Source organism: Zea mays, chromosome 10 (assembly GCF_902167145.1).
Source record: "Zea mays cultivar B73 chromosome 10, Zm-B73-REFERENCE-NAM-5.0, whole genome shotgun sequence".
In the NCBI taxonomy this organism is placed as follows: Eukaryota; Viridiplantae; Streptophyta; class Magnoliopsida; order Poales; family Poaceae; genus Zea; species Zea mays.
The window spans coordinates 78,830,645-78,855,062 of record NC_050105.1 but is presented as its reverse complement, the minus strand read 5'-3'; the positions used below and the strand labels follow the sequence as shown (position 1 = coordinate 78,855,062).

Below are 24,418 nucleotides of genomic sequence, written 5' to 3'. Positions count from 1 at the left end.
TGAACTAGCATTATCATTTCTAAGATTGGCAATTGAATCATCACAAATATTTGACTTCTCAACCTTAGCAATCAAATTAGCATTCTCAATTCTAAGGTTGGAAATAGTGTCATGGCAAGTGCTTAGCTCACTAGTTAATTTTTCACATTTTTCTACCTCTAGAGCATAAGAATTTTTAACCTTAACATGCTTTTTGTTTTCTTTAATAAGGAAGTCCTCTTGGCTATCCAAGAGTTCATCCTTCTCATGAATGGCACTAATTAATTCATTCAATTTCTCTTTTTGTTGCATGTTAAGATTGGCAAAAAGAGTAAGCAAGTTATCCTCATCATCACTAGAATTTTCCTCATCACTAAAGGTTGCATACTTAGTGGAGGATCTTGATTTTACCTTCTTTTTCTTGTCGTCCTTTGCCATGAGGCACTTGTGGCCAACGTTGGGGAAGAGAAGGCCTTTGGTGATGGTGATGTTTGCGGTGTCCTCGTCAGAGGAGGAGTCAGTGGAGCTCTCGTCGGAGTCCCACTCCCGGCAAACGTGGGCATCGCCGCCCTTCTTCTTGTAGTACCTCTTCTTTTCTCTTCTCTTTCCCTTCTTGTCGTCACCCCTGTCACTATCACTTGATAATTGACATTTTGCAATAAAATGACCAGGTTTACCACACTTGTAGCAAACTTTCTTGGAGCGAGGCTGTAGTCCTTCCCCCTCCTTTGCTTGAGGATTTGGCGGAAGCTCTTGATGATGAGTGCCATCTCCACATTGTCGAGCTTGGAGGCGTCGATGGGGACCCTACTCGGTGTAGAGTCTTCTTTTCTCTCCTCCATTGCCTTGAATGCAACGGGTTGTGCCTCGGGTACGGAGGAGGAGGCGCCTTGCTCGATGATCTTTTTGGAGCCTTTGATCATCAATTCAAAGCTCACAAATTTTCCTATTACTTCCTCGGGAGACATTAGTTTATATCTTGGATCACCACAAATTAATTGAACTAGAGTAGGGTTAAGAAATACGAGTGATCTAAGAATAACCTTGGCCATCTCATGGTCATCCCATTTGGTGCTCCCGAGGTTGCGCACTTGGTTCACCAATGTCTTGAGCCGGTTGTACATTGCTTGTGGCTCCTCCCCTTGGTGAAGCATGAAGCGACCGAGCTCCCCCTCGATCGTTTCCCTCTTGGTGATCTTGGTCACCTTGTCTCATTCATGCGCGATTTTGAGCATGTCCCAAATCTCTTTGGCGCTCTTCAACCCTTGCACCTTATTATACTCCTCTCGACTTAGAGAGGCGAGGAGTATAGTGGTGGCTTGGGAGTTGAAGTGCCGGATTTGGGCAACTTCGTCCGAGTCATAGTCTTCATCCCCCGGCGATGGTACCTGTACTCCAATCTCAACAACATCCCAAATACTAGTGTGGAGTGAGGTTAGATGGTGCCTCATTTTGTCATTCCACATATTATAATCTTCACCATCAAACATGGGTAGTTTGCCTAATGGGACGGAAAGTAAAGGAGTACGTTTGGAAATGCGAGGATAGCGTAGGGGAATCTTACTAAACTTCTTGCGCTCATGGCTCTTAGAAGTTACGGACGGCGTGTCGAAGCCGGAGGTGGATGGCAATGAAGAGTCGGTCTCGTAGTAGACCACTTTCTTCATCTTCTTTTTATTCTCGCCGCTCCGACGCGAGTTGTCGTGTGAAAGGGATCCCTTCACCTTGTTTCCGGACTCCCCGGATGGAGCCTTCCCATGGCTTGTGGCGGGCTTCTCGCCGGTCACCATCTCCTTCTTGGCGTGATCTCCCGACATCACTTCAAGCGGTTAGGCTCTAATGAAGTACTAGGATCCGATACCAATTGAAAGTCGCCTAGAGGGGGGTGAATAGGCAAATCTGAAATTTACAAACTTAAGCACACACTACAATCCGGGTTAGCGTTAGAATTAAATGTGAGTCCGAAAGAGAGGGCGAAAACAAATCACAAGCGAATAAGAGAGAATGACACGGTGATTTGTTTTACCGAGGTTCGGTTCTTGCAAACCTACTCCCCGTTGAGGTGGTCACAAAGACCGGGTCTCTTTCAACCCTTTCTCTCTCTCAAACGGTCACCTAGACCGAGTGAGCCTTTCTCTTCAATCAAATGGGACACTAAGTCCACTACAAGGACCACCACAACTTGGTGTCTCTTGTTTTGATTACAACTGAGTTGAGCACAAGAATAGATGAAGAAGAAAAGCAATCCAAGCGCAAGACCTCAAATGAACACAAATGTCTCTCTCTCTAGTCACTAATTTGGTTGGAGTGATTCCGGACATGGGAGAGGATTTGATCTCTTTGTTTGTGTCTTGTATTGAATGCTATAGCTCTTGTCTGAGGTTTGAAGGCTGAAAACTTGGATGTAATGAATGGTGGGTGGTTGGAGGTATTTATAACCCCAACCACCAAAATAGCCGTTGGTGAAGGCTTCTGTCGCATGGCGCACCGGACAGTCCGGTGCGCCAGCCACGTCACCCGGCCGTTGGGTTCTGACCGTTGGAGCTTCTGACAGCTGGGCCACCGGACAGTCCGGTGCGCCTTCTGGCGCCTGCTTTGACTTCTGCGCGCGCAGGCGCGCACTGTAGCGCTTTACTGTACCGTTGCAGACGACCGTTGGCGTTGTGTAGCCGTTACTTCGCTGGCGCACCAGACAGTTCGGTGCTACACCGGACAGTCTGGTGAATTATAGAGGAGCGGCTCCCAGAATTCTCGAAGGTGAGCAGTTTGGAGTTGAGCTTCCTGGTGCACCGGACAGTGTCCGGTGCACCAGACCAGGGCACACTTCGGTTGTCTTTTGCTCTTTTTATTTGAACCCTTTATTGGTCTTTTTATTGGTTTTTTGTGAACCTTTGTCACCTGTAGAACTCATAATCTAGAGCAAACTAGTTAGTCCAATTAATTTTGTGTTGGGCAATTCAACCACCAAAATCAATTAGGAAAAGGTGTAAGCCTATTTCCCTTTCAGTGACCAACTCAACGGGGAGTAGGTTTGCAAGAACCGAACCTCGGTAAAACAAATCACCGTGTCATCCGCTCTTATTCGCTTGTGATTTGTCTTCGCCCTCTTTTTCGGACTCAATTATATTTCTAACGCTAACCCCGGCTTGTAGTTGTGCTTAAACTCTATAAATTTCAGATTTGCCTATTTACACCCCTCTAGGTGACTTTCAGTGGCGCTTTCGTTTCGATTAGCTGAGCAACAAGAGATCAAAGATCCTACAGGAGCAAGAACACGTCTGCGCACCACAGGACAGGCGGCTGGAGGTCCGAGTCTCAAGGGGCAAGAACAGGACGAAGTAAGACGGCGTCGGGGGCGGCGGCGCGGTGGTTTACGGCGGCGCGGTGGTTTAGGTTTTTGGCAGCGGCGGATATGAATAAATCTCACGGATCGGAGAAGACGCGTACAGGAATAAGAGAGAGCGCTTCGGACAGGGAAAAACGATTCATTAATTTATTCCTATAGATCTTACTTCTTAAAAATATTTCTCCATCATATAACATAAACGAACTCTAGCTCAGCTGGTTTGAGTAGTTTCTTCGGAGCAAATAGTGTTGGGTACGAATCCTGGGTTGCTCTATTTTTTGTTGCCTTTTAGGTTTGCAGCGTGCTGCCCACAGGCCAGGGCGTGGGCAGGAGCTTAATTGGGACAGCCTATACACTTATATAAATATATTAGTTGAAATTTATTAATTACTCAAGACATTCATCTACCGACAAATAATATGATGTTATGTTTTCCCGACAATCGATGTGCCACGCATAATTATTTATACCAACGGATGAACTGCCACAATAGCTCGAAATTATTGCCGACAGATTTGTTGACGCCAACGCAATAATTACCGACAGATAGTGTGATGGTATTATTTTGTGACATACTCGCTGTCGCCAAAGATCTATTTTTACCGTCAGATGTTTGACGCTAAAATTGTGTCATGGTGTAGTGATGTTAACACTACTCAAAAACATATTTTAATTAGAGTCACCTTGCTTTTTGTCAGAGGCTATTCTATCGAAAACCTCTTCCACATATATCTTTATATATACATTGTTTAAATACTATCGTATTCTCTCATTTCATATGTATTGGGATGTATTGGAGTGTGGATCTAGCTAACGGACCATCTTAGAATCACATTTTTTGAATGGCTAGACTTGTTAACTGTCATAGAAAAATACTCTAATTTTAGTGACGGTTGATAAAGCCAATCTCTATGAATCTTGTTTTTAGAGATGATTGAAAGTATCATCTGTCCTCACTATCATAGAAACCATTTTAGTCTAGATACGATTCTATTAATAACCGTCTCAACAAATGGTTTTTGATTCGGCCAGCCACTAGAAGTTTCTAGAGGCTATGGTTTATATATGTCGATCGTCTAAAAAAATACTGTCAAAGCAGACCGTGTAACTATATACCTTCGACACTAAGGGTCTGTGCGGCCTATTCAGACATACACCTCGCTCTAAAAACCTATGCTAAGATAGAAGGAAGGTCCACCCCTTATAAGGGCACCACAGCCCCCTTGACTAGGCGAGATGGTACGAACCCAGGGTGTGCATACCGGTCCCTCACATCCCACCCCCCTAAGAGGCCCAAAGTTCTCCCAGACAACAGCGGCAATGTAGGCTCCGATACCAATTGTAACGCATCCCTTGGGTCAGTCCGCCCAAAGCCAACCATCGCCAGCGTCAGACGTTTATGCGCTCGCGACGGCCTATTTAGACAGGCACCTCGCTCTCAAAACCTAGGCTACGAGAGGAAGGAGACCCGCCCTTATAAGGGCACCACGTCCCCCTTGGCTAGGCGAGGTGGTACGAACCTAGGGCGTGCATACCGGTCCCTCACGGTTTGGTTCAGCTCTCATTCTAGCTATGAGAAAACTGTATGTTATGAGTTGATGATTATTAAAAACTGAATTTTGTTTGGTTCAAACAACTGCCAACTATAGATTTTATAAGAGCATGCCAATTTGTACCATGGATGACAGGAATCTAGAAAACCTAGGTAGAAGACGATTCTAAATTGAACTAAAGAAATCTATAGATTTTCAGAAATCTATTCTGTTGAAGTACCCGTTTGGTTGGGAATCCATATTTTTGGCAACGAATCTAGTTTAGAAAGCTAAACCAAACACATCCTAAATTTGAGGTGGTGGGCTATGGATCGCCTCTACAAATAAATGAATGACTCTAAAATTGTTTCTTTTACATTATAGTTTGTACGAATGCACAGTTAGTATTGTATGAGATATGTAATATATCGCAGTGAAAATGAAATTTGGGTATGTCAACGTTATAACTCCCCAACCTCTAGTTGGAATTCTTTCACGAATGAGAAACCAAGCTGAAGCATATATAGCTAGCAGTGGGACAGGAGATACACATGCTTTGTGGATTAACTGTAGATCTACAACCACGTTAGCAGTAAGGGCATCCACAATCCTGAGACATCGTTTCAGTTTTCCAAGTATAAAAAACGAATAAGAGATTGCATGATACAATCCTGAGACTCTATAATTGATAACGAGTATTGGAAAGTCGTGAAGAGACGGGATCTTCGCGAAGAGACTATCTATTTTTTTTCATTGAGTCTCTTAGGATACCTACTAAAAATCCCTATATTAAATAGGGTTGTACATGCCTAATTGCCCTATTAGCACCAGTAAGCGTCACTGTCTACCCCAATCGTAGGCACATGTCGTAGCACACTGTGAGCACTTAATTGCTTTTTCACTAATCAAGCACGGCATTGCTTGTCCACTGATTTGTAGGCACCGGACTGTGCATGCGCACATACTACATGCATAGAACAGCGGGATGACGACATCGATTAGTTCCCAAAGGGACCAAGAACTGACGGGACAATTTACTCGAATTCTTTATGTCTTATTATTGTTAGCTTTCGGGACGCTGTACCTCGAATCGTACAACAGTTCTTTGCATGCATAACCCTTTTGACCAGATGAGTTTAACAGAATATATCTATATGTGGAGCTAATCTAGCTAATTATGCAGCAGATAGTTAGCTAGACAAATTAAGGCAAAAGTAGATGCGCATGAAATGACAAGGAAAAGGACATATATCACAGTCGGTTGCAAGTATTGTTGTGAATTGATGGATTGGAATGGAAGCAGAAACATATATAGGTAAGAGATATTGTATATGACAGGAAGTTATCATCGGTAAATGTTCCGATTCTAAGGTAGACTAGAATCTAATTTAAACCTATATTGTATTTATCTAGAACTCCTAGAATCGGCTCCTATATATGTACGCCGCCGTGAAGGGTTATTACTTATCCAACATATCAACACGCAATGCACGTAGACCCGGGTTTAGGCTATCGACAATTCTTTCAAGCACCTTTGTGTTTTTACATGGTAATCATAGCCATGACAAGTTCATCGTCATCTACCTCCGTGAATTCTCTCCTTGGTCTACCTGTCTCCAAGAAGGTAACATACTCTAACCATGCACTATGACATGCACATGTTAGGGATACTATTCATGGTGCAAAGCTATTTGGCTTCCTAACCGATGACACCAAAGCGACGCCTGCAAAAATCCCCTAGAAGTGTGACATCAAAAAAGAGATTGAGGTGGACAATCCAGAGTATGATGACTAGGAAGCCAGAGATCAATATGTCGTGAGATATCTCTTCTCATTGCTATCAAATGACATGCTAATTCAAATTTCTTCAGTCAAAACCACAATCGAAGCCTATATAAAGACCCAAGACGCCTTTGGCTCAAAAACAAGAGCAAGAACTGATCATAGTCAACGAGCTATTCGATTAGCTTTTCAATTTTGAGACCCATATGGGCCTCGTATCTAACAATAGACCAGTCAACGCCATGAGCTGAGGATGTGGTGCTACTCAAGGACGAGGTGATCCATGGACACCTAGGTGGATGTGGCAGGCATTGCAGTTTTGGGCATGGTAACAGCAGGGGGTGTGGCTCTAGTAGTTCTAATCAGAACCGTGGTAGATTAGAGGAGTAACTCATCTACTAATTTTGCTTCAATAAAAATAACGTAACAGCTAAACATTGACATATGTTTTAGGAAAAAATTATCTAAGATTAAAAACTTTTTGCCTCTACCACAAGTGGATCTAGTACGAATACCACCACAAGTGGATCTGGTATGAATATCAGTTATACTAGTCATACTTCATTAACCACTCCTAGTCGTAGTTTGATACTAAAATATGTTTTATACATTCCTAATTTCAAGAAAAATCTTATTTCTAATTATTAGCTTACATCTAATAATTCAATCTTTATCAAACTACATTTTACTTTCTTTCTCATTAAGGATCAGAAAACTAAGACAATTCAGCTTAGAGGGAGATACAAGAGTTGTATCTAACTACTTCCAATCTCAACAATAAAAGGAAGTTCCTGCATGCTAGGAGGTCATCAATAAACATATGGCATAGTCGTCTTGACCATCCATCTTTAGTTTTGTCAAGCAAGTTGTTAGCAATAACAATTTCTATGCTACAAGAGTATGTTATCGGAAGCTTTTGTTCCTCGTCCAATAAATCAACACGTACGCAACGTATTTGAGCTGTCAACAATTCTTCTACATGCCTTGATACGTTTAGATATATATAACTACTATAGTAGCACGCATATATATGCTTTATCGTTCGAGGAAGATTTATCATATATAAATGAATACGTCAAATTGAATTACTATTAGTAGCACGCATATGCAGTTCCAAAGGGCACCGGAAAGGCCAGCTCTTTGTAACAGACTTATAAGGTGTTTGGTGTGAGGAATGAACTAGTCTATCATCTTCTCACTCCTCACTTTTTTATTTGGTTTGTGGAATGGATTGAGTTGATCCATCATCACCTCATTCCTTATAGTTATTTAGTTAGTACTTGTCGGCGTTTCGAGACAGGGGGGTCCCTAAGCCGACGAGTGAGTGTGCTGCGTGCCCCAGCCCAGATGGGTCGAGCGCGTGGGCGAGCGCGAAGGGGGGAGAGGCGAGGCGGCCGGAGCCGAGCGTGAGAGAGGTGGAAGTCCCGCGGCCTTCGTGTTCGTCCCGCGCCCAGGTCAGGTGCGCTTGCAGTAGGGGGGTTACAAGCGTCCACGCGGGTGAGGGAAGCGAGCGGCCCCAAGAGAGCGCCTGTCCCGTCCTCGGTCCCGCGCGGCCAACCTTCCCTGAGAAGGCCCTGGTCCTTCCTTTTATAGTCGTAAGGAGAGGATCCAGGTGTACAATGGGGATGTAGCAGAGTGCTACGTGTCTAGCGGAGGGAGAGCTAGCGCCCTAGGTACATGCCAATGTGGCGGCCGGAGAGATCTGGGCACCCTGCTGGCGTGATGTCGTGGCTGTTGTAGGTGCGGCGAAGCCTGATGGAGGGACAGCTGTTGGAGCGGTCGAGTCCCTGCTGACGTTGTCCTGCTTCCGTAAGAGAGCTAGGGGCCGCCGTCGTCATAGAGCTTGTGGAGCGCCATCATTGCCCCTCTGGCGGAGCTGGCCGGATGAGACGCCGGTCTTGTTCTCCGTGACCCGAGTCGATTCGGGGTGGGATGATGATGGCGCCTCCTGTTGACGTGGCGGTCTGTGCCCTAGGCAGGGCGACGTGGGGTTTCCTCCGAAGCCGAGGTTGAGTCTGCCTTCTGTTGCCGTGGCCGAGCCCGAGCCAAGGGGTCGGTCGAGGCGGAAGTCGTTCGGCCGAGGCCAGGGCGGAGTCCGAGCCCTGGGGTCGGGCGAGGCGGAGTTTCGTCGTCTTCCGGGTCTTAGCCCGAGTCCGAGCCCTGGGGTCGGGCGGAGCGGAGTTCGCCGTCTTCCGGGTCTTAGCTCGAGTCCGAGCCCTGGGGTCGGGCGGAGCGGAGTTCGCCGTCTTCCGGGTCTTAGCCCGAGTCCGAGCCCTGGGGTCGGGCGGAGCGGAGTTCGCCGTCTTCCGGGTCTTAGCCCGAGTCCGAGCCCTGGGGTCGGGCGGAGCGGAGTTCGCCGTCTTCCGGGTCTTAGCCCGAGTCCGAGCCCTGGGGTCGGGCGGAGCGGAGTTCGCCGTCTTCCGGGTCTTAGCCCGAGTCCGAGCCCTGGGGTCGGGCGGAGCGGAGTTCGCCGTCTTCCGGGTCTTAGCCCGAGTCCGAGCCCTGGGGTCGGGCGGAGCGGAGTTCGCCGTGGCGCCTTTGTCGAGGCCTGACTGCCTGTCAGACTTACTCTGTCGAGTGGCGCTGCAGTCGGAGTGGCGCAGGCGGCGCTGTCCTTCTGTCAGACTGGCCGGTGGAGCGGTGGAGTGACGGCGGTCACCTCGGCTCTGCCGGAGGCGCGTGTCAGGATAGAGGTGTCAGGCCTCCTGTGCGTTAAATGCCCCTGCAATTTGGTCAGTCGGTGTGGTGATTTAGTCAAGGTTGCTTCTGAGCGAAGCCAAGGCCTTGGGCGAGCCGGTGATGTGTCCGCCATAAAAAGGGGGCCTCGGGCGAGACGGAAGTCTCTCGAGGTCGGCTGCCTTCGGCCGAGGCTAGGCTCGGGTGAAGCGTGATCGAGTCACTCGTGTGGACTGATCCCTGACTTAATCATGCCCATCAGGCCTTTGCAGCTTTATGCTGATGGGGGTTACCAGCTGAGAATTAGGCGTCTTGAGGGTACCCCTAATTATGGTCCCCGACAGTAGCCCCCGAGCCTCGAAGGGAGTGTTAGCACTCGCTTGGAGGCTTTTGTCGCACTTTTTTGCAAGGGGACTAGCCTTTCTCGGTTGCATTTCGTTCCGGTGGGTGCGCGCGAGCGCACCCGCCGGGTGTAGCCCCCGAGGCCTCGGAGGAGTGGTTACACTCCTTCGAGGTCTTAATACTTTGGCTGGTCTGGTCATTCCCTCATGCGAACTGGCCGTAGCCCGGGTGCACGGTCGGGGCCCAAGCTCTCGGGCTGGTATGTTGACGCTGTCAACGATTTGGCCGGAGCCGGTTTTTGCGAGAGCAGCCCCCGAGCCTCTGCACAGGGCAAGAGGACGATCAGGGACAGACTCGGCTTTTTACATACGCCCCTACGTCGCCTTTCCGCAAGGAGGAGGGGGGGAGTGCGCCATGTTACCCTCGATGGGCACCGAACATGGTGTCTCCGGTGAGCTGCAAGCGGGTAATCCGAGTGGACGTCCGTGCCCCGTTCGTTGGGGGTCGGCTAGGGGCCCAGAGGCATGCCCAAAAGTACCTGCGGGTGATTTGCCGGACCCGGTCCCCTGGCGACGGGGTCCGAGGGCTCGATGCCTCCCTCCGATGGGATTCCGTTACAAGATCGTTCCCACTGGTCTCGGAAATGTCCTAGGGTACCTCGGGAGCGCAGCCCGAGCCTCGGTTATGTATCGAACGTACCCCTGGTCATCCCTCGCTCGGTGTCTGAGGCGACTGTGAACCCTTCGGGGGCCAGCCTTCGAACCCCTGATCAGTAATGGGCGCGGAGCCCGAGTAGCCTGAGGCGGCCATGGAGCCCTTCGGGGGGCTGGCCTTCGAACCCCTGACCAGTAGTGGGTGTCGGGCCCACGCGATCTGAGGCGACTGTTGAACCCTCGGGGGGCCAGCCTTCGAACCCCTGATCAGTAATGGGGGGCTCGGAGCCCGGTTCCTTCGCGGAGAAGGATCCCTTTCGGGGTATCCCCCTTTCCCGGTCCCTGTTGCAAGAGATAGAGAAAGAGGAAAACAGAAAAGGATACGAATTCGGACGACGTGGCGTACCTTTTCTGAAGCGGTTATTACGGCGAAGGTGAAGCGTCGCGCGCTCCTCCCGCCAGAGGCGCCGCGTGTCCTGCCGTGGAGTTAATGCGACAGGGCGAGTGGTCGGCGGGGCGGCCGTTACGCGTGTGCGAGCCGTTTCGAGGAACGGCTGTGCCGCTTCGCGTTTTTCGAATCCCGTGTCCGGTCCAGGCGGCGTGCTGGAAACGGTTTTGCCCTGGCCTTCATATACTCGAGAGGGGGCCCGGTGACGGTTCTTCACTCTGCTCCCTTCTTTTTCCTTCAGGTTTTCGCTACCCGGGAAACTTTAGCCGGAGGAGAGAGAAACCGCCTTCCCTGCCCCCCGCGCCGCCATCTTCTCCATCTTGGTGATGGCGGACCGAGTGACTATAATCCCCCCGCGCGACCCGTGGCCCTTCTCCACGGTGACGGCGAGTGATCTGGTGGAGCTGGTCGGCGAAGGTTTACTCCGCCCCCTCACCGACAAGCAGCGGCCGGAGTGGATTCCTCCCGTGGGTGGAGCCGCTCCGTCCCCACCGCCGGGGTATGTTGTGAGCTTCGTCTCCTTCCATGAGCGGGGATTTGGTGCGCCGGCGGGCCGCTTTATGCGGGCCATCTTATTCCACTACGGGGTGGAGTTGCACAACCTTTCCCCCAACTCTATCTCGCAGGCCGCTATTTTCGTAGCGCTATGCGAAGGGTACTTGGGGATTGCTCCCCATTGGGATTTGTGGACTTACTTCTTCCTCGCCGAGCCTTTCGCCTTGTCGACGGGGGAGAGGAGGATCCGTGCAGCGGTGCGGGCCGGCGGCTGCATTCTCTTGTTGAGGCAGTCGCGGGCGTCGCAGTACATTCCTGCCATTCTCGCGTCTTCGAACAAGGGGTGGCAGCGCCGGTGGTTCTACCTCCGGAACGACGGTGAGTTGCTCCCACCATTTTCCCAGCGAGTAGTTACAGCTGCCACCGACGCCTGGCGCCACGGGACCCCGCACGAGAGGCAGAAAAATCTCGAGCCCCTTCTCCAGGCCCTGAAGGAGTTGCGGGAGGGGGGACTTACTGCTGCGGGAGTGATCGCCGCCATTCACCGTCGGAGGGTGCTCCCATTGGCGGAGCGGCGGCTGTCGCTCTGGGAGATGACCCCGGAAGCCGACTGGGAGGGCTCACGAATGTCCCCTGATCCTCTTCCTTTCGACGCCCTCCAATGGCGGGTGTCGGCCGCGATGGGGAAGCCGGACCCCCACGCATACTCCCAGCTTCGGATGCGCCCCGATCAGGGGTGCGTGACTTTGGTGAGCGTTTGCTCCTCCCTTCTTCGTATGTCTTGTTGCTCCAGGTCCTTATGATCGGGTTCCTTTCTCCCCTCCTTTTAGGATGTGGGGTGTCACAAACCCTCCCTGCCGCGGGTCCCGGAGGACGCGGTGGTCCGTGCAGCGCGGCGGGTTGCCGCGGAGGAGAAGAAGAAAAAGAAGGACGCGGAGAAGGCCCGGGCTCGTGAGCGGAGGCGGGCTCGGGACGCCTTGGAGAAGCGCCGCCGCCAGCAGGAGAGGGACGGACTCCCGAGGGAGCCGTCGCCGGAGACGCCTGACGACGATGATGACGACGATGATGATGATGATGACGGCATGGCCGCCCGTCTCGGCCTTAGCCTCGGTCTGGGGTATGGCCAAGAGCCGTCGAGCCAGCCCCCGAGCGAACCGACTCCGTCAGCCCCCGAAGTCGGGGCGTCGGGCTCCCGACCCGAGGCGCGGGGGCGAACCGAGAGGCCACCTGACCCCTCCGCTGAAGTAGTTCCGGAGGTCCAGACCAAGGCGTCTGTTTCCCAGAGGCCGCCGCTTGTGCCGGTAGCGGACGGGAGTGACCCTCAGGTCGTCGCTGCCGTGCCCGGGGAACCTGTCTCCCAGGCGCCCCAAGCGCCGGCGAAGCGGACCTCGGCGGCCGTTTCGAGAGCCGGGATCCAAGAAGGCTCTCCCCAGGCGCGGTGGATCATGGCCCGGAGTGGGTGAGTACCTCGGAATGTCTTCGTCTTGGCCTCCCATTCGTATGTTTTGGTTGTGATCCCCTTCCTTTTTTTATCCAGCAAGCGAAGTCACGGCCAGACCGACCTGGCACCCCGGAAGGCCCTCAAGACGGCGCCGAACTGTGCGGCCAGCGCCATTCGACCGACCCTCTCGCAGGGTACCCCGACATCGGGGGTTCGGGCGTCGCCAATCTCGGAGGAGCGGGCTCCCGAGGCCGGCTCTTCAGCCGAGGCGGCGATCGTGGTTGAGGAGGCGGCTGACGCCCACGCGGTTCTGAGTTCGCCTGTCGTGCCGGTCATGCCGGCGTCTGCCACCGTCGAGGCTGCCGCCGTCCTTGTCGAAGGGTGTCCAGCCGCCGCCAGCGCTGGGATGGCTGATGCGTCGGTGCCCAAGACCCCAGAAGGGGTGGGCGCGGTCGCGCAATCTGTCCAGCCGGGCGACAGCCTCCTCGCTGTGCGGCGGAGCCCCGAGGCCCGGCGCCCGTTGCTCCGATTCCGGACCCGCGAGGCCTCGGACCCCGTCTTCGTTCTCGATGATGAGCAGGAGGACCAGTCCTGGGGCGAGCTCCGCGAGCGCGCAGAGGCGACGGTGGGGTCGCTCCGGGCGTCGCTGGAGGTTTTCTGCAGAGACGTCCCCAAAATCCTCCAGGTAGCGGTTTCGGGCGTCCCTTTCTTCCTTCTGTGTAATACTCGCTGTAACGCCCTGTTTCCCTTTCCCAGGATCTGACGGACCGGAGCGCCGCTAAGTCGTCGTTCATCCGCCGTGAGGTTGATGTCTGGGGCTCGCTGCGATCCCTGAGGTCTTCGCTCGCCGGGGCTACCACACGCCTTTCTCAGCAAGATGCCAAGGTGGTGGATCTCCAGCTGCTATGTGCCGACCTGAGAGCCGAGGCGGCAGCGGCGCGTGCGGAGGCGCAACAGCAGCGATCGGAGCTCGCCCGGGTCGTCGAGGAACGGAACCGACTTCAAGACCGGGCCGCCGAGGCCGAAAGCCGAGCCGAGGCCCTCGCGGCTGACTTAGCTGCGACCCAAGTCGCGGCCTCGGAGCACCGTGCCCGAGCCGGGAGTACGTCTTGGTCCTCCCTAGTTCTTTTTCTTGTCCGTTCCCCTTGCTTGTGCTTGAGGTATTTCTCCTGGCTACTTGCAGAGCTTGAGTCCGCCCTTGATGAGTCCGCCAAGGCGCTTGCTGAGGCGCTTGCCGGGGCCGCCGAGCAGAGGGAGGCGGACCTTGCGGCCATGTCCGAGGCCGTCTCGGACTTTTACCGTGCCCTCGGCTCTGATGACGTCCCTTCAGGAAGCTCCCCTCAGAGCCGCCTTCGAGGCTTAGGTGGTCACGCCCGCGGCAGAGTCCGCGAAGCGCTACACCATGGCGTCAGGCGGGCCTTCGCCGTGCTCGCTTCTCACTATGTTGTGGATCTGGAGCGGGTTAGTGAGGGGTACTGTCTTCCTGACGAAGACGATGCTGCTCTGGCGGAGGTGCAGCGGCTTGACGCGGTTGCCGCCGGCCCGAGCGCGGTGCTGGCGACTACCTTTGAGGCGGAGGTCCTTCCTCCTGCGGCGTCACCGGAGGTCGAGATGGACCCCACCGATGGCGGGGGTGGAGTTGAAGGCGCGGCTCCTTCCCAAGGCGGCACCTGATTCTCGCTTGAACAGTTTCTTGTTGAACGTGTGTCTCACCACGGCCGCTGAGGCCTGAACACTTTTGTCTTTCTTGCATGGAGTCGTACTCTCCTCTCTTTCCGTCTGCATGTTCGTCCTAGCTCGTCGATAATAGAGTGGCTTCTCGAGTTGGACCATTCTCCGTGGCAGGTGATGAGTGAGGTATCCCTAACCCGGAGGTACGGGAGTTCCTCGGCTCAATCGGCCTTGCCATTTTCATGAACCCGCGTTCGCTCCTCGAGACCCGGCTTCTGACATAGCCAGGAGAACGTAGCTGGGAGAACGCAAGAGGCCCCCCCTTTTTTGATTTAAAAAGATCTTGACGCAGAGGGGTTCCCCCTTTTTAGCCCCCGAGGGGGGGTCGGGCTCCGCCATGGCGAGGCCGACCCTTCCTTAATGATCGAGGCGCAGAGGCTGCCTGACGGATCGGGCCCCGGCCCGAACATCCAGCGAGTGCTCGGCGACATCCCTCAGTATGCCGGGCATGTCCGAGGGACTCCACGCAAAGACGTCGGCGTTTGCGCGGAGAAAGTCGACGAGCACTGCTTCCTATTTGGGGTCGGGCTCGGAACCGATCCGGATCTGCTTGGTGGTGTTGCCACTGGGGTCGAGGGGGACGGCCTTGACCGTCTCTACTGGCTCGAAGTTGCCGGCATGGCGCTTCACGTCTGGGACCTCCTTGGTGAGGTTCTCCAGGTCGGCGATGAGGGCCTCGGACTCGGCGAGGGCCTCGGCGTACTCCACGCACTCCACGTCGCATTCGAACGCGTGTTTGTACGTGGGGCCGACGGTGATGACCCCGTTGGGGCCCGGCATCTTGAGCTTCAGGTAGGTGTAGTTGGGGACGGCCATGAACTTCGCGTAGCATGGCCTCCCTAACACGGCGTGGTAGGTTCCTCGGAACCCGACCACTTCGAACGTCAGGGTCTCCCTTCGGAAGTTGGAGGGTGTCCCGAAGCAGACTGGGAGGTCGAGTCGCCCGAGGGGCTGGACGCGCTTCCCAGGGATGATCCCGTGGAAGGGCGCAGCACCTGCTCGGACGGAGGACGGATCGACGCGCAGAAGCTTGAGGGTCTCGGCGTAGATGATGTTGAGGCAGCTGCCCCCGTCCATCAGGACCTTGGTGAGCCTGACATCGCCGACAACGGGGTCGACGACGAGCGGGTATTTCCCCGGGCTCGGCACATGGTCGGGGTGGTCGGCCCGGTCGAAAGTGATGGGCTTGTCGGACCAGTCTAGGTAGACTGGCGCCGCCACCTTCACCGAGCAGACCTCCCGGCGCTCTTGCTTGCGGTGCCGAGCCGAGGTATTCGCCGCATGCCCTCCATAGATCATGAAGCAGTCGCGGACCTCGGGGAACCCCCCTGCTGGGTGTTCTTCGTTCTTGTCGTCGTCGTGGGCCCTGCCACCCTCGGCGGGTGGCCCGGCCCTGTGGAAATGACGCCGAAGCATAACGCACTCCTCGAGGGTGTGCTTGACGGGCCCCTGATGGTAGGGGCACGGCTCCTTGAGCATCTTGTCGAAGAGGTTTGCACCTCCGGGGGGCTTCCGAGGGTTCTTATACTCGGCGGCGGCGACAAGGTCCGCGTCTGCGGCGTCGCGTTTCGATTGCGACTTCTTCTTGCCTTTCTTCTTGGCGCCGCGCGGAGCAGACGCCTCGGGAGCTTCTTCCGACGGGCGGCCCTGGGGCTGCTTGTCCTTTCGGAAGATAGCCTCGACCGCCTCCTGGCCGGAGGCGAACTTGGTGGCGACGTCCATCAGCTCGCTCGCCCTGGTGGGGGTTTTGCGACCCAGCTTGCTCACCAGGTCGCGGCAAGTGGTGCCGGCGAGGAACGCGCCGATGACATCTGAGTCGGTGATGTTGGGCAGCTCGGTGCGCTGCTTCGAGAATCGCCGGATGTAGTCCCGGAGCGACTCCCCCGGCTGTTGCCGGCAGCTTCGAAGGTCCCAGGAGTTCCCGGGGCGCACGTATGTGCCCTGGAAATTGCCAGCGAAGGCTTGGACCAAGTCGTCCCAGTTGGAAATCTGCCCCGGAGGCAGGTGCTCCAACCAGGCGCGAGCAGTGTCGGAGAGGAACAGGGGGAGGTTGCGGATGACGAGGTTGTCGTCGTCCGTTCCGCCCAGTTGGCAGGCAAGGCGGTAGTCCACGAGCCACAGTTCCGGTCTCGTTTCCCCCGAGTACTTTGTGATAGTAGTCGGGGGTCGGAACCGGGTCGGGAATGGCGCCCGTCGGATGGCTCGACTGAAGGCCTGCGGACCGGGTGGTTCGGGCGAAGGACTCCGATCCTCCCCGCTGTCGTAGCGCCCCCCACGCCTGGGGTGGTAGCCTTGGCGCACCCTTTCGTCGAGGTGAGCCCGACGGTCGCGTCGATGGTGCTCGTTGCCGAGGTGGCCCGGGGCCGCAGGCGCGGTGTTGCGCGTGCGCCCGGTGTAGACCGAGGCCTCCCGCATGAATCGGGAAGTCGCGGCATGAGGTTCCGAGGGATATCCTTGCCTCCGGGATGCAGTGCTCTCGGCCCGCCGGGCCGCAGCGCCTTCCAGGAGATTCTTGAGTTCTCCCTGTATTCGCCGCCCCTCGGTGGTTGACGGCTCCGGCATCGCGCGGATGAGCATCGCTGCGGTCGCCAGGTTCTGACCGACCCCGCTGGATGCGGGCGGCGGCCTGATCCTGACGTCGTTGGCGACGCGGTGCTGGAGACCTTGGGGCAGATGACGTATTTCTCCGGGCAGGGGTTGGCCCACCCATGCCTGTCCGGCGTCCCGACGGATCGGCTCAAGCGCCTCTGTTCCCTCGTTGAGCCTGGCCTGCGCCTCGCGGACTTGCTCGAGTTGTGGGTCGTAACCCCCCGCCGGAGCGGGGACCACAGCTAGCTCCCGTGGGATGTCGGCGCGAGGCACCGGCCTAGGGAGATCACCATCCTCCGGCATGCCAAGATGGTTGCCTTCGGTGGGATCCCCTAGCTCGATGTGGAAACATTCGCGGCTTGGGCCGCAGCTCTCGTCACCGAGGCTGCGGCTTCCGTCGGAACGGTCGGATAGACAGTAGTCACATGCGGTCATGAAGTCCCGCATGGCACTGGGGTTGCCATGTCCGGAGAAATCCCAACCGATGCTGGGGTCGTCATCTTCCTCGGACCCGGAGGGCCCGTAGGTCGAGACGTCCGTCAGTCGGTCCCAAGGCGACCGCATACAGAACCTCAGTGGGGTTGCACTCGCCTCAATGAGAGCGCCCGCCAAAACGAGGTCGTTTGGCGGGTTGAGGCCGAGTCGAAATGACGCAAGATGGGAGTTAGTCGTTACCTTTTGGTCGACGTGGAGCGACGTAGTCACATCGGGGACTGGTTGCGCCGTCATCTCTGGTTCGAGGGCGACGTCCTGCAGGCTTTCCGCGAGCGCGCCGGCGTCGTCTTCTTGCTCGGGGTCAGCGTGCCGCGGGGGGACGGCGCTTGCCTCCGTCTCGAACGCGAGGTCGACGTCCGGCGTGCCTTCCGTCGGGGCATCGGGGGCGTCGATTCGCTCGACGGCCGGCGAAGCGTGGCCTCCCGTCTGGCCTTGACGGCCCCGCCTCCTCCTCCGTTGGCGGGGGAGAGAACGGAGCGAGCCCGAATGTTGCTCTTCCACCACGCGGGGTAGACGTCGTCGATTCCGCCGCCGGCGGGCGGGTTGTCGGCCGCCATTGTCGTAGTCGCGCGGCGGTGGAAGAAGTGTCATGTCGTAGCTGCCGTCGAAGGACATGAACTCAAGAGTCCCGAAACGAAGCACCGTCCCGGGCCGGAGAGGTTGCTGGAGACTGCCCATCTGGAGCTTGACGGGGAGCTGTTCGTCAGCACGCAGCGTGCCCCTACCTGGCGCGCCAACTGTCGGCGTTTCGAGATAGGGGGGTCCCTAAGCCGACGAGTGAGTGTGCTGCGTGCCCCAGCCCAGATGGGTCGAGCGCGTGGGCGAGCGCGAAGGGGGGAGAGGCGAGGCGGCCGGAGCCGAGCGTGAGAGAGGTGGAAGTCCCGCGGCCTTCGTGTTCGTCCCGCGCCCAGGTCAGGTGCGCTTGCAGTAGGGGGGTTACAAGCGTCCACGCGGGTGAGGGAAGCGAGCGGCCCCAAGAGAGCGCCTGTCCCGTCCTCGGTCCCGCGCGGCCAACCTTCCCTGAGAAGGCCCTGGTCCTTCCTTTTATAGTCGTAAGGAGAGGATCCAGGTGTACAATGGGGATGTAGCAGAGTGCTACGTGTCTAGCGGAGGGAGAGCTAGCGCCCTAGGTACATGCCAATGTGGCGGCCGGAGAGATCTGGGCACCCTGCTGGCGTGATGTCGTGGCTGTTGTAGGTGCGGCGGAGCCTGATGGAGGGACAGCTGTTGGAGCGGTCGAGTCCCTGCTGACGTTGTCCTGCTTCCGTAAGAGAGCTAGGGGCCGCCGTCGTCATAGAGCTTGTGGAGCGCCATCATTGCCCCTCTTGCGGAGCTGGCCGGATGAGACGCCGGTCTTGTTCTCCGTGACCCGAGTCGATTCGGGGTGGGATGATGATGGCGCCTCCTGTTGACGTGGCGGTCTGTGCCCTAGGCAGGGCGACGTGGGGTTTCCTCCGAAGCCGAGGTTGAGTCTGCCTTCTGTTGCCGTGGCCGAGCCCGAGCCAAGGGGTCGGTCGAGGCGGAAGTCGTTCGGCCGAGGCCAGGGCGGAGTCCGAGCCCTGGGGTCGGGCGAGGCGGAGTTTCGTCGTCTTCCGGGTCTTAGCCCAAGTCCGAGCCCTGGGGTCGGGCGGAGCGGAGTTCGCCGTCTTCCGGGTCTTAGCCCGAGTCCGAGCCCTGGGGTCGGGCGGAGCGGAGTTCGCCGTCTTCCGGGTCTTAGCCCGAGTCCGAGCCCTGGGGTCGGGCGGAGCGGAGTTCGCCGTCTTCCGGGTCTTAGCCCGAGTCCGAGCCCTGGGGTCGGGCGGAGCGGAGTTCGCCGTCTTCCGGGTCTTAGCCCGAGTCCGAGCCCTGGGGTCGGGCGGAGCGGAGTTCGCCGTCTTCTGGGTCTTAGCCCGAGTCCGAGCCCTGGGGTCGGGCGGAGCGGAGTTCGCCGTCTTCCGGGTCTTAGCCCGAGTCCGAGCCCTGGGGTCGGGCGGAGCGGAGTTCGCCGTGGCGCCTTTGTCGAGGCCTGACTGCCTGTCAGACTTACTCTGTCGAGTGGCGCTGCAGTCGGAGTGGCGCAGGCGGCGCTGTCCTTCTGTCAGACTGGCCGGTGGAGCGGTGGAGTGACGGCGGTCACCTCGGCTCTGCCGGAGGCGCGTGTCAGGATAGAGGTGTCAGGCCTCCTGTGCGTTAAATGCCCCTGCAATTTGGTCAGTCGGTGTGGTGATTTAGTCAAGGTTGCTTCTGAGCGAAGCCAAGGCCTTGGGCGAGCCGGTGATGTGTCCGCCATAAAAAGGGGGCCTCGGGCGAGACGGAAGTCTCTCGAGGTCGGCTGCCTTCGGCCGAGGCTAGGCTCGGGTGAAGCGTGATCGAGTCACTCGTGTGGACTGATCCCTGACTTAATCATGCCCATCAGGCCTTTGCAGCTTTATGCTGATGGGGGTTACCAGCTGAGAATTAGGCGTCTTGAGGGTACCCCTAATTATGGTCCCCGACAGTACTAATGTGAGGAATGAGGTCATCCCATGGAGTGATTCCTCAACCCAAACACCCCATTACAGACCTGGTCAGACACGCACAAAAAGAACGCCATGGAATGAAGGACAGATGTCGATCGGTCATGAAATGACATCAGTGAGGTGAAGTGATGAGAGAAAGAGAGGAGAGAGAGAGAGAGAGAAACCACACAGTGGTCAACTAGTCATGTACTCCATTTTGGGATGGGGCAAGATTCCAAAACGGTCATTTCATGGCTTCAAAAGAATCCGTCATAAAGACTTCCATCGATGACTCTAACAACCATCATGTATTTGTACTTGAGATGATATATAATTAAGGGGTATAGATTAAACGATAGACTGGCACACGTGAATCTACTTAGAAATACACACACATTCATGTTTTATTTCTTCATGGGCCCTAACAATGCCAATATATATTTCATGAATCATTACATAGGAAGAACGACACCTGGCCAAAGAGATCTAACTGGTTCCTGAGGCTATCTTTAGCGGCTCCATATTACACATTCTATTTCAAACTCTATTTTGTAAACATTGCAGTTTATATTGTAAAACAGTGTTTGTTTTGCACGATCATATACACACATCTGATGAGCATGGCCTCGCAAATCTTGAACTAGATGCACTACATATTCCTGAGACACAATGGATGTGTGTGTATAACTTAGCAAGGTAGGTCAATTTGAAAACCCAGGAAATTTTGAAGGATATCCAACAATTTCAAGAAGTGAAGAAACAACACAGAGTGAAGGAGCAGCCTGAATTGTGGCTAGTTTGGATCAATGATTCCTTAGGAGTGGATTTGAGGAGATTAAATACCTTGTTAGTCAAAATTGAATAGAAATGATATAAACCCCCTCCAATCTCTACGCAACCGAATAAGGTCTCATGGTGATTCCAGGGGATTGAAAGGAAAATTAATTTATTTTAATCTTAATCCCCTCCCGCCCCTGTAGGGAATGAGTGTGTCCAAAGTAAGTTACAGTGTATTTTTCCCAGTGTTTTCTAATATAACCCGCTCCCCAAACCACTCCAAATTTGTAGCCATGCTATAGAATTCAGGTGAATGAAATATCTAAATTTATAGATGGGATGGGATATACTTCTGTGCATTTGCATATGTCTCTCTTTTAATTTGGGAGAGAAAATTAAGCAATCACATCTCACCCAATCTAAGGAAAAAAATAGAAGATTGAGTCAACAAAACACAACGCATTTCTCGCCCTGCTTGCATGTATTTCATTATTTACTCATTAGAATTTATGGGGATTCATCCCGACCCTCTAAAAAACAATCAGCTGATCCCTTCCTCAAATGATGTATATATCCAGGTTAATATAGTTAATATGCTAAAAGTCGAGAAAGAGAACAATGAGGATACATAGCTTGTGCTCTGAGCAATGTTTGTGAGAAACACCATATTTGTAGAATTGCAGAAAGCTGGTAGCATATAAGAAACAGTGAAATTCTACACGCCAACAAAGTAAAAAAACAATAAAGTGATGTCCCCATTATATATATATGAAGAGTTATTTGGATCCCTTGCAAGAAAAAAAAAGCATGCAAACCTACTGATTTGCAAATTAAACATCAGTAGAAATAAAAGATATGTAAGCATGAAACCAGCAAATTAAATAACATTCATGAACCAATAAGTAGTAGCACTGAACTTTTGATATGTGGAAAAGAAAAACAAACAAAAGAGCCAGTGCAACCGACAGACAACTTAACGAAGCTGAGGTTTCTTCCCACCAGCACAAGAGTTTATGGTAATAAATTACCTTGAGCATTTGACTCCGGGACATAAACTAAAACGAATTTTGATCAATTTATGAATGCATGTCCTCACAAAACATAGTTCAAATTAACAGAGACACTCAACTTATCAAGAATTAACACAATCAAGTCCCATACAGGTTAACATAAAAAACATGAGAGAGACAGAGATCACAGCAATGGCACAAGAGCGAGAGAACAAGCAAGGGAATGAAGCGGAAGGCAGAGAAAGAGATGCTACTTGGGTGTTGTACACGTAGTAGTCTGTAGTCCACGTCCTCGCGCGCGTGCACTTCGCCGATAGATCTATGGGATCCGTCAAGAGAAGGGCGGCCTCCCGACACCGGCGCCGCCAGGGGAGCCAGCAGGCCAGCCGCCGTGGCCGACCATCGGCATTGGAGGCATCCCCAACGGCAGGTTGAAGAAGGGAAGCCCGGCAGAGGCCGCCGCGGCCGCGGGGTCAAACGGCACGCCACCGGGCTGCTGCTGGTCGGCCCCTGCAGGCGGCGGAGGGGCCACCTCGTCGCCGTCCTCGAGCGGCAGCCTCTCGTAGGCGACGTTGCTGAACGACGCGGCCACGACGACGACCGGGCCCGCGGCGATGAGCGCGCCGGCCACGCTACCGCCGACGACCTGCCCCTGCCCCCCTGCCAGGAAGGCCGCGAGGCTGGTGGCCCCCGGCGGCGCGGGGGGCGGGAGGAAGGAGCCGGCGAGGGAGAGTATCTCGAACCTGCCGTGGAGCGTGGCGACCGCCGGCGAGGCCGGGCCGGCCTGGGACGACTGCGGCTGGCGCAGCGTGACGTTGGCGACGGTCCCGGCCGCCGAGAGCACGCAGACGCCGCGCTGCCTGCGGCGCGCGTATGCGGTGAGCGCCTCGAAGACGTCGCAGCCGGCGGCGACCTCGAGGATGTGCGCCCGGAGCGCGTTGGCGCTCTCCCGGGTGATGATCACGGGCGGCTTGGGCTTGTTCTTGGAGCCCGGCGGGCGGCCGCGCGGGCGGCGGCCGACGACCTCCCCGCCGCCGCCGATGGTGCTGGGCGGGGCACCACCGCCGCCGCCCGATCCCGGCGACAGCGAGTCCTGGCCATCGTCAGAGCCCCCCGCGCGGCCGCCGCCGTCTTCGTGGTGGAGGTGCAGGGACTGGTGGTGGTGGTGGTGCAGGTAGGAGCTTGTGCCCAAATCCAGGCCTGCCATCTTTCTAGGGTAGGAGAAGAACTAATTATATGTCAGTAAGGAGTATAGTAGCAAATAAGCGAAAGTAAAAATAATGGCTACACAACAGTACCGATAATATTAATAATTGGCGGCGCGAGAGAGGAAGTGGTGGCGGTGATGATGAAAATAGTAGACGGCGAGGAAGGAGAGGATGAGAGGCGCGCTTGCTGCGTGCGCTGAATTTCTTTAGGGTTTGTGTGGTGCTTGTTTTCTTGGAGGGGAGTAAAGAATGGTTTCTGGGATGTGGGGAGGAGAGACGAAAAGGGCAGCTATAGCTGAAGGCTGAAGCTGCCGCGCGCGCGCGCTCTCTCTCTCTGCGCTTGGGGTTTCTTTTAATTTCTCTCTCACGTACGTACTCCTAAGTTAATTTATCCTGCTGCTTGCTTGCTTGCTGATGGTGGTGCTTATTGTTCATGTGGATCGGATTATATTTTGGGAGGAGAAAGCAGCTCGCTGGAGTGGGACGGAGAGGCGAAGAAAAGGGCCAGAGATGGGAGGTGCAGGATGGAGTCGTCGTCGATGCTGGCCAAGAGAGAGAAACGACAGGGACAAGGACGAAGGAGAGAGGAAGTGATGGCGAAAGAAGGCGAGAAAGGCATAGGTTAGTGCTGGTCATTGGAGTTGATGGAAGGAAGAAATATAATATATACATGAGCTAGAGAGGGAGAGGGAGGGAGGAGGGTGACGAGGAAGATGCATGGCCCGACTTGCCATAGAGTGACGTGAGGTCTAGCCCTTTGTAGGGCCCATGTGTCTGTCACCCAGGTTCACTCGTTGAAGTGGCGTAATTTCTCCATTTCAAAATAATTACGCATCTCCCATTTCTAGTTAAACCTCTTAAAACTTAACTAAACATATACAAAAGTTTAATCATAGAATATGTTTTCATAATATAATATAAATATTGATATTATTCTCCACAATTTAGTTAAATTTGAGAAACTTTTTATCTATACTACTCCTATAAGACTCTAACGAGGGCGTCCACCAGGCACCATGCCCCCGCCTGCCCCCGCTCGGCGCGATGCTCGCCCCTGTGCTTGCCTCGCCCCCGCGACGCACGCCGCGATGCCCTCGGCCGCTCGTGATGCCCGCCCCTGCGTCCGCCCTATCCCCGCGACGCACGCCGCGGTTCCCCCGCCCTCTCGTGATGTCCCGCCATCGTCGGACGCGGGCGTCCGCATCCTCCGCTCACCCAACGTGCTTGCCTAGATCTATGTCAACAAAACCCACCTGCCTCGCTTGCGACGACCGAACCTCCCGCCTCACCCGGACGCGGGCGTCCGCATCCTTCGCTCTCGCCCCGTGCGATGGCTTCGCACCAGCCGCCGACCAACCTTCGCTCTCGCCCCGTGCAATGGCTTCGCACCAGCCGCCGCCCAACCTGGTATGGGCGTACGCGGGAGTGGTAGGCGAG

The 24,418-nt window shown here is 55.0% G+C and overlaps 1 protein-coding gene across 2 annotated transcripts; it reads right to left on the bottom strand.

Moving 5' to 3' along the window:
* Positions 1-21,814: 21,814 nt before the first annotated feature.
* Positions 21,815-23,632, bottom strand: LOC103641260 (AT-hook motif nuclear-localized protein 23). 2 transcript variants are annotated; one of them, XM_008664622.2, is made up of 2 exons: positions 23,072-23,632; positions 21,815-22,980 (listed from the first exon to the last, which is right to left on the bottom strand). In XM_008664622.2, exon 2 carries the CDS (start codon positions 22,978-22,980, stop codon positions 22,105-22,107), a length of 876 nt encoding a protein of 291 aa, XP_008662844.1. In that variant the 5' UTR covers positions 23,072-23,632; the 3' UTR covers positions 21,815-22,104. The 2 variants fall into 2 exon arrangements, with proteins under 2 accessions (XP_008662844.1, XP_008662843.1); XM_008664621.3 differs by having other exon boundaries at positions 21,815-22,984; positions 23,072-23,631.
* Between the last annotated feature and the right edge of the window lie 786 nt (positions 23,633-24,418).

What these genes read in the sequence shown, in the direction of transcription:
- LOC103641260 (XM_008664622.2), bottom strand. Translation starts at nt 22,980, where the DNA reads ATGGCAGGCCTGGATTTGGGCACAAGCTCCTACCTGCACCACCACCAC.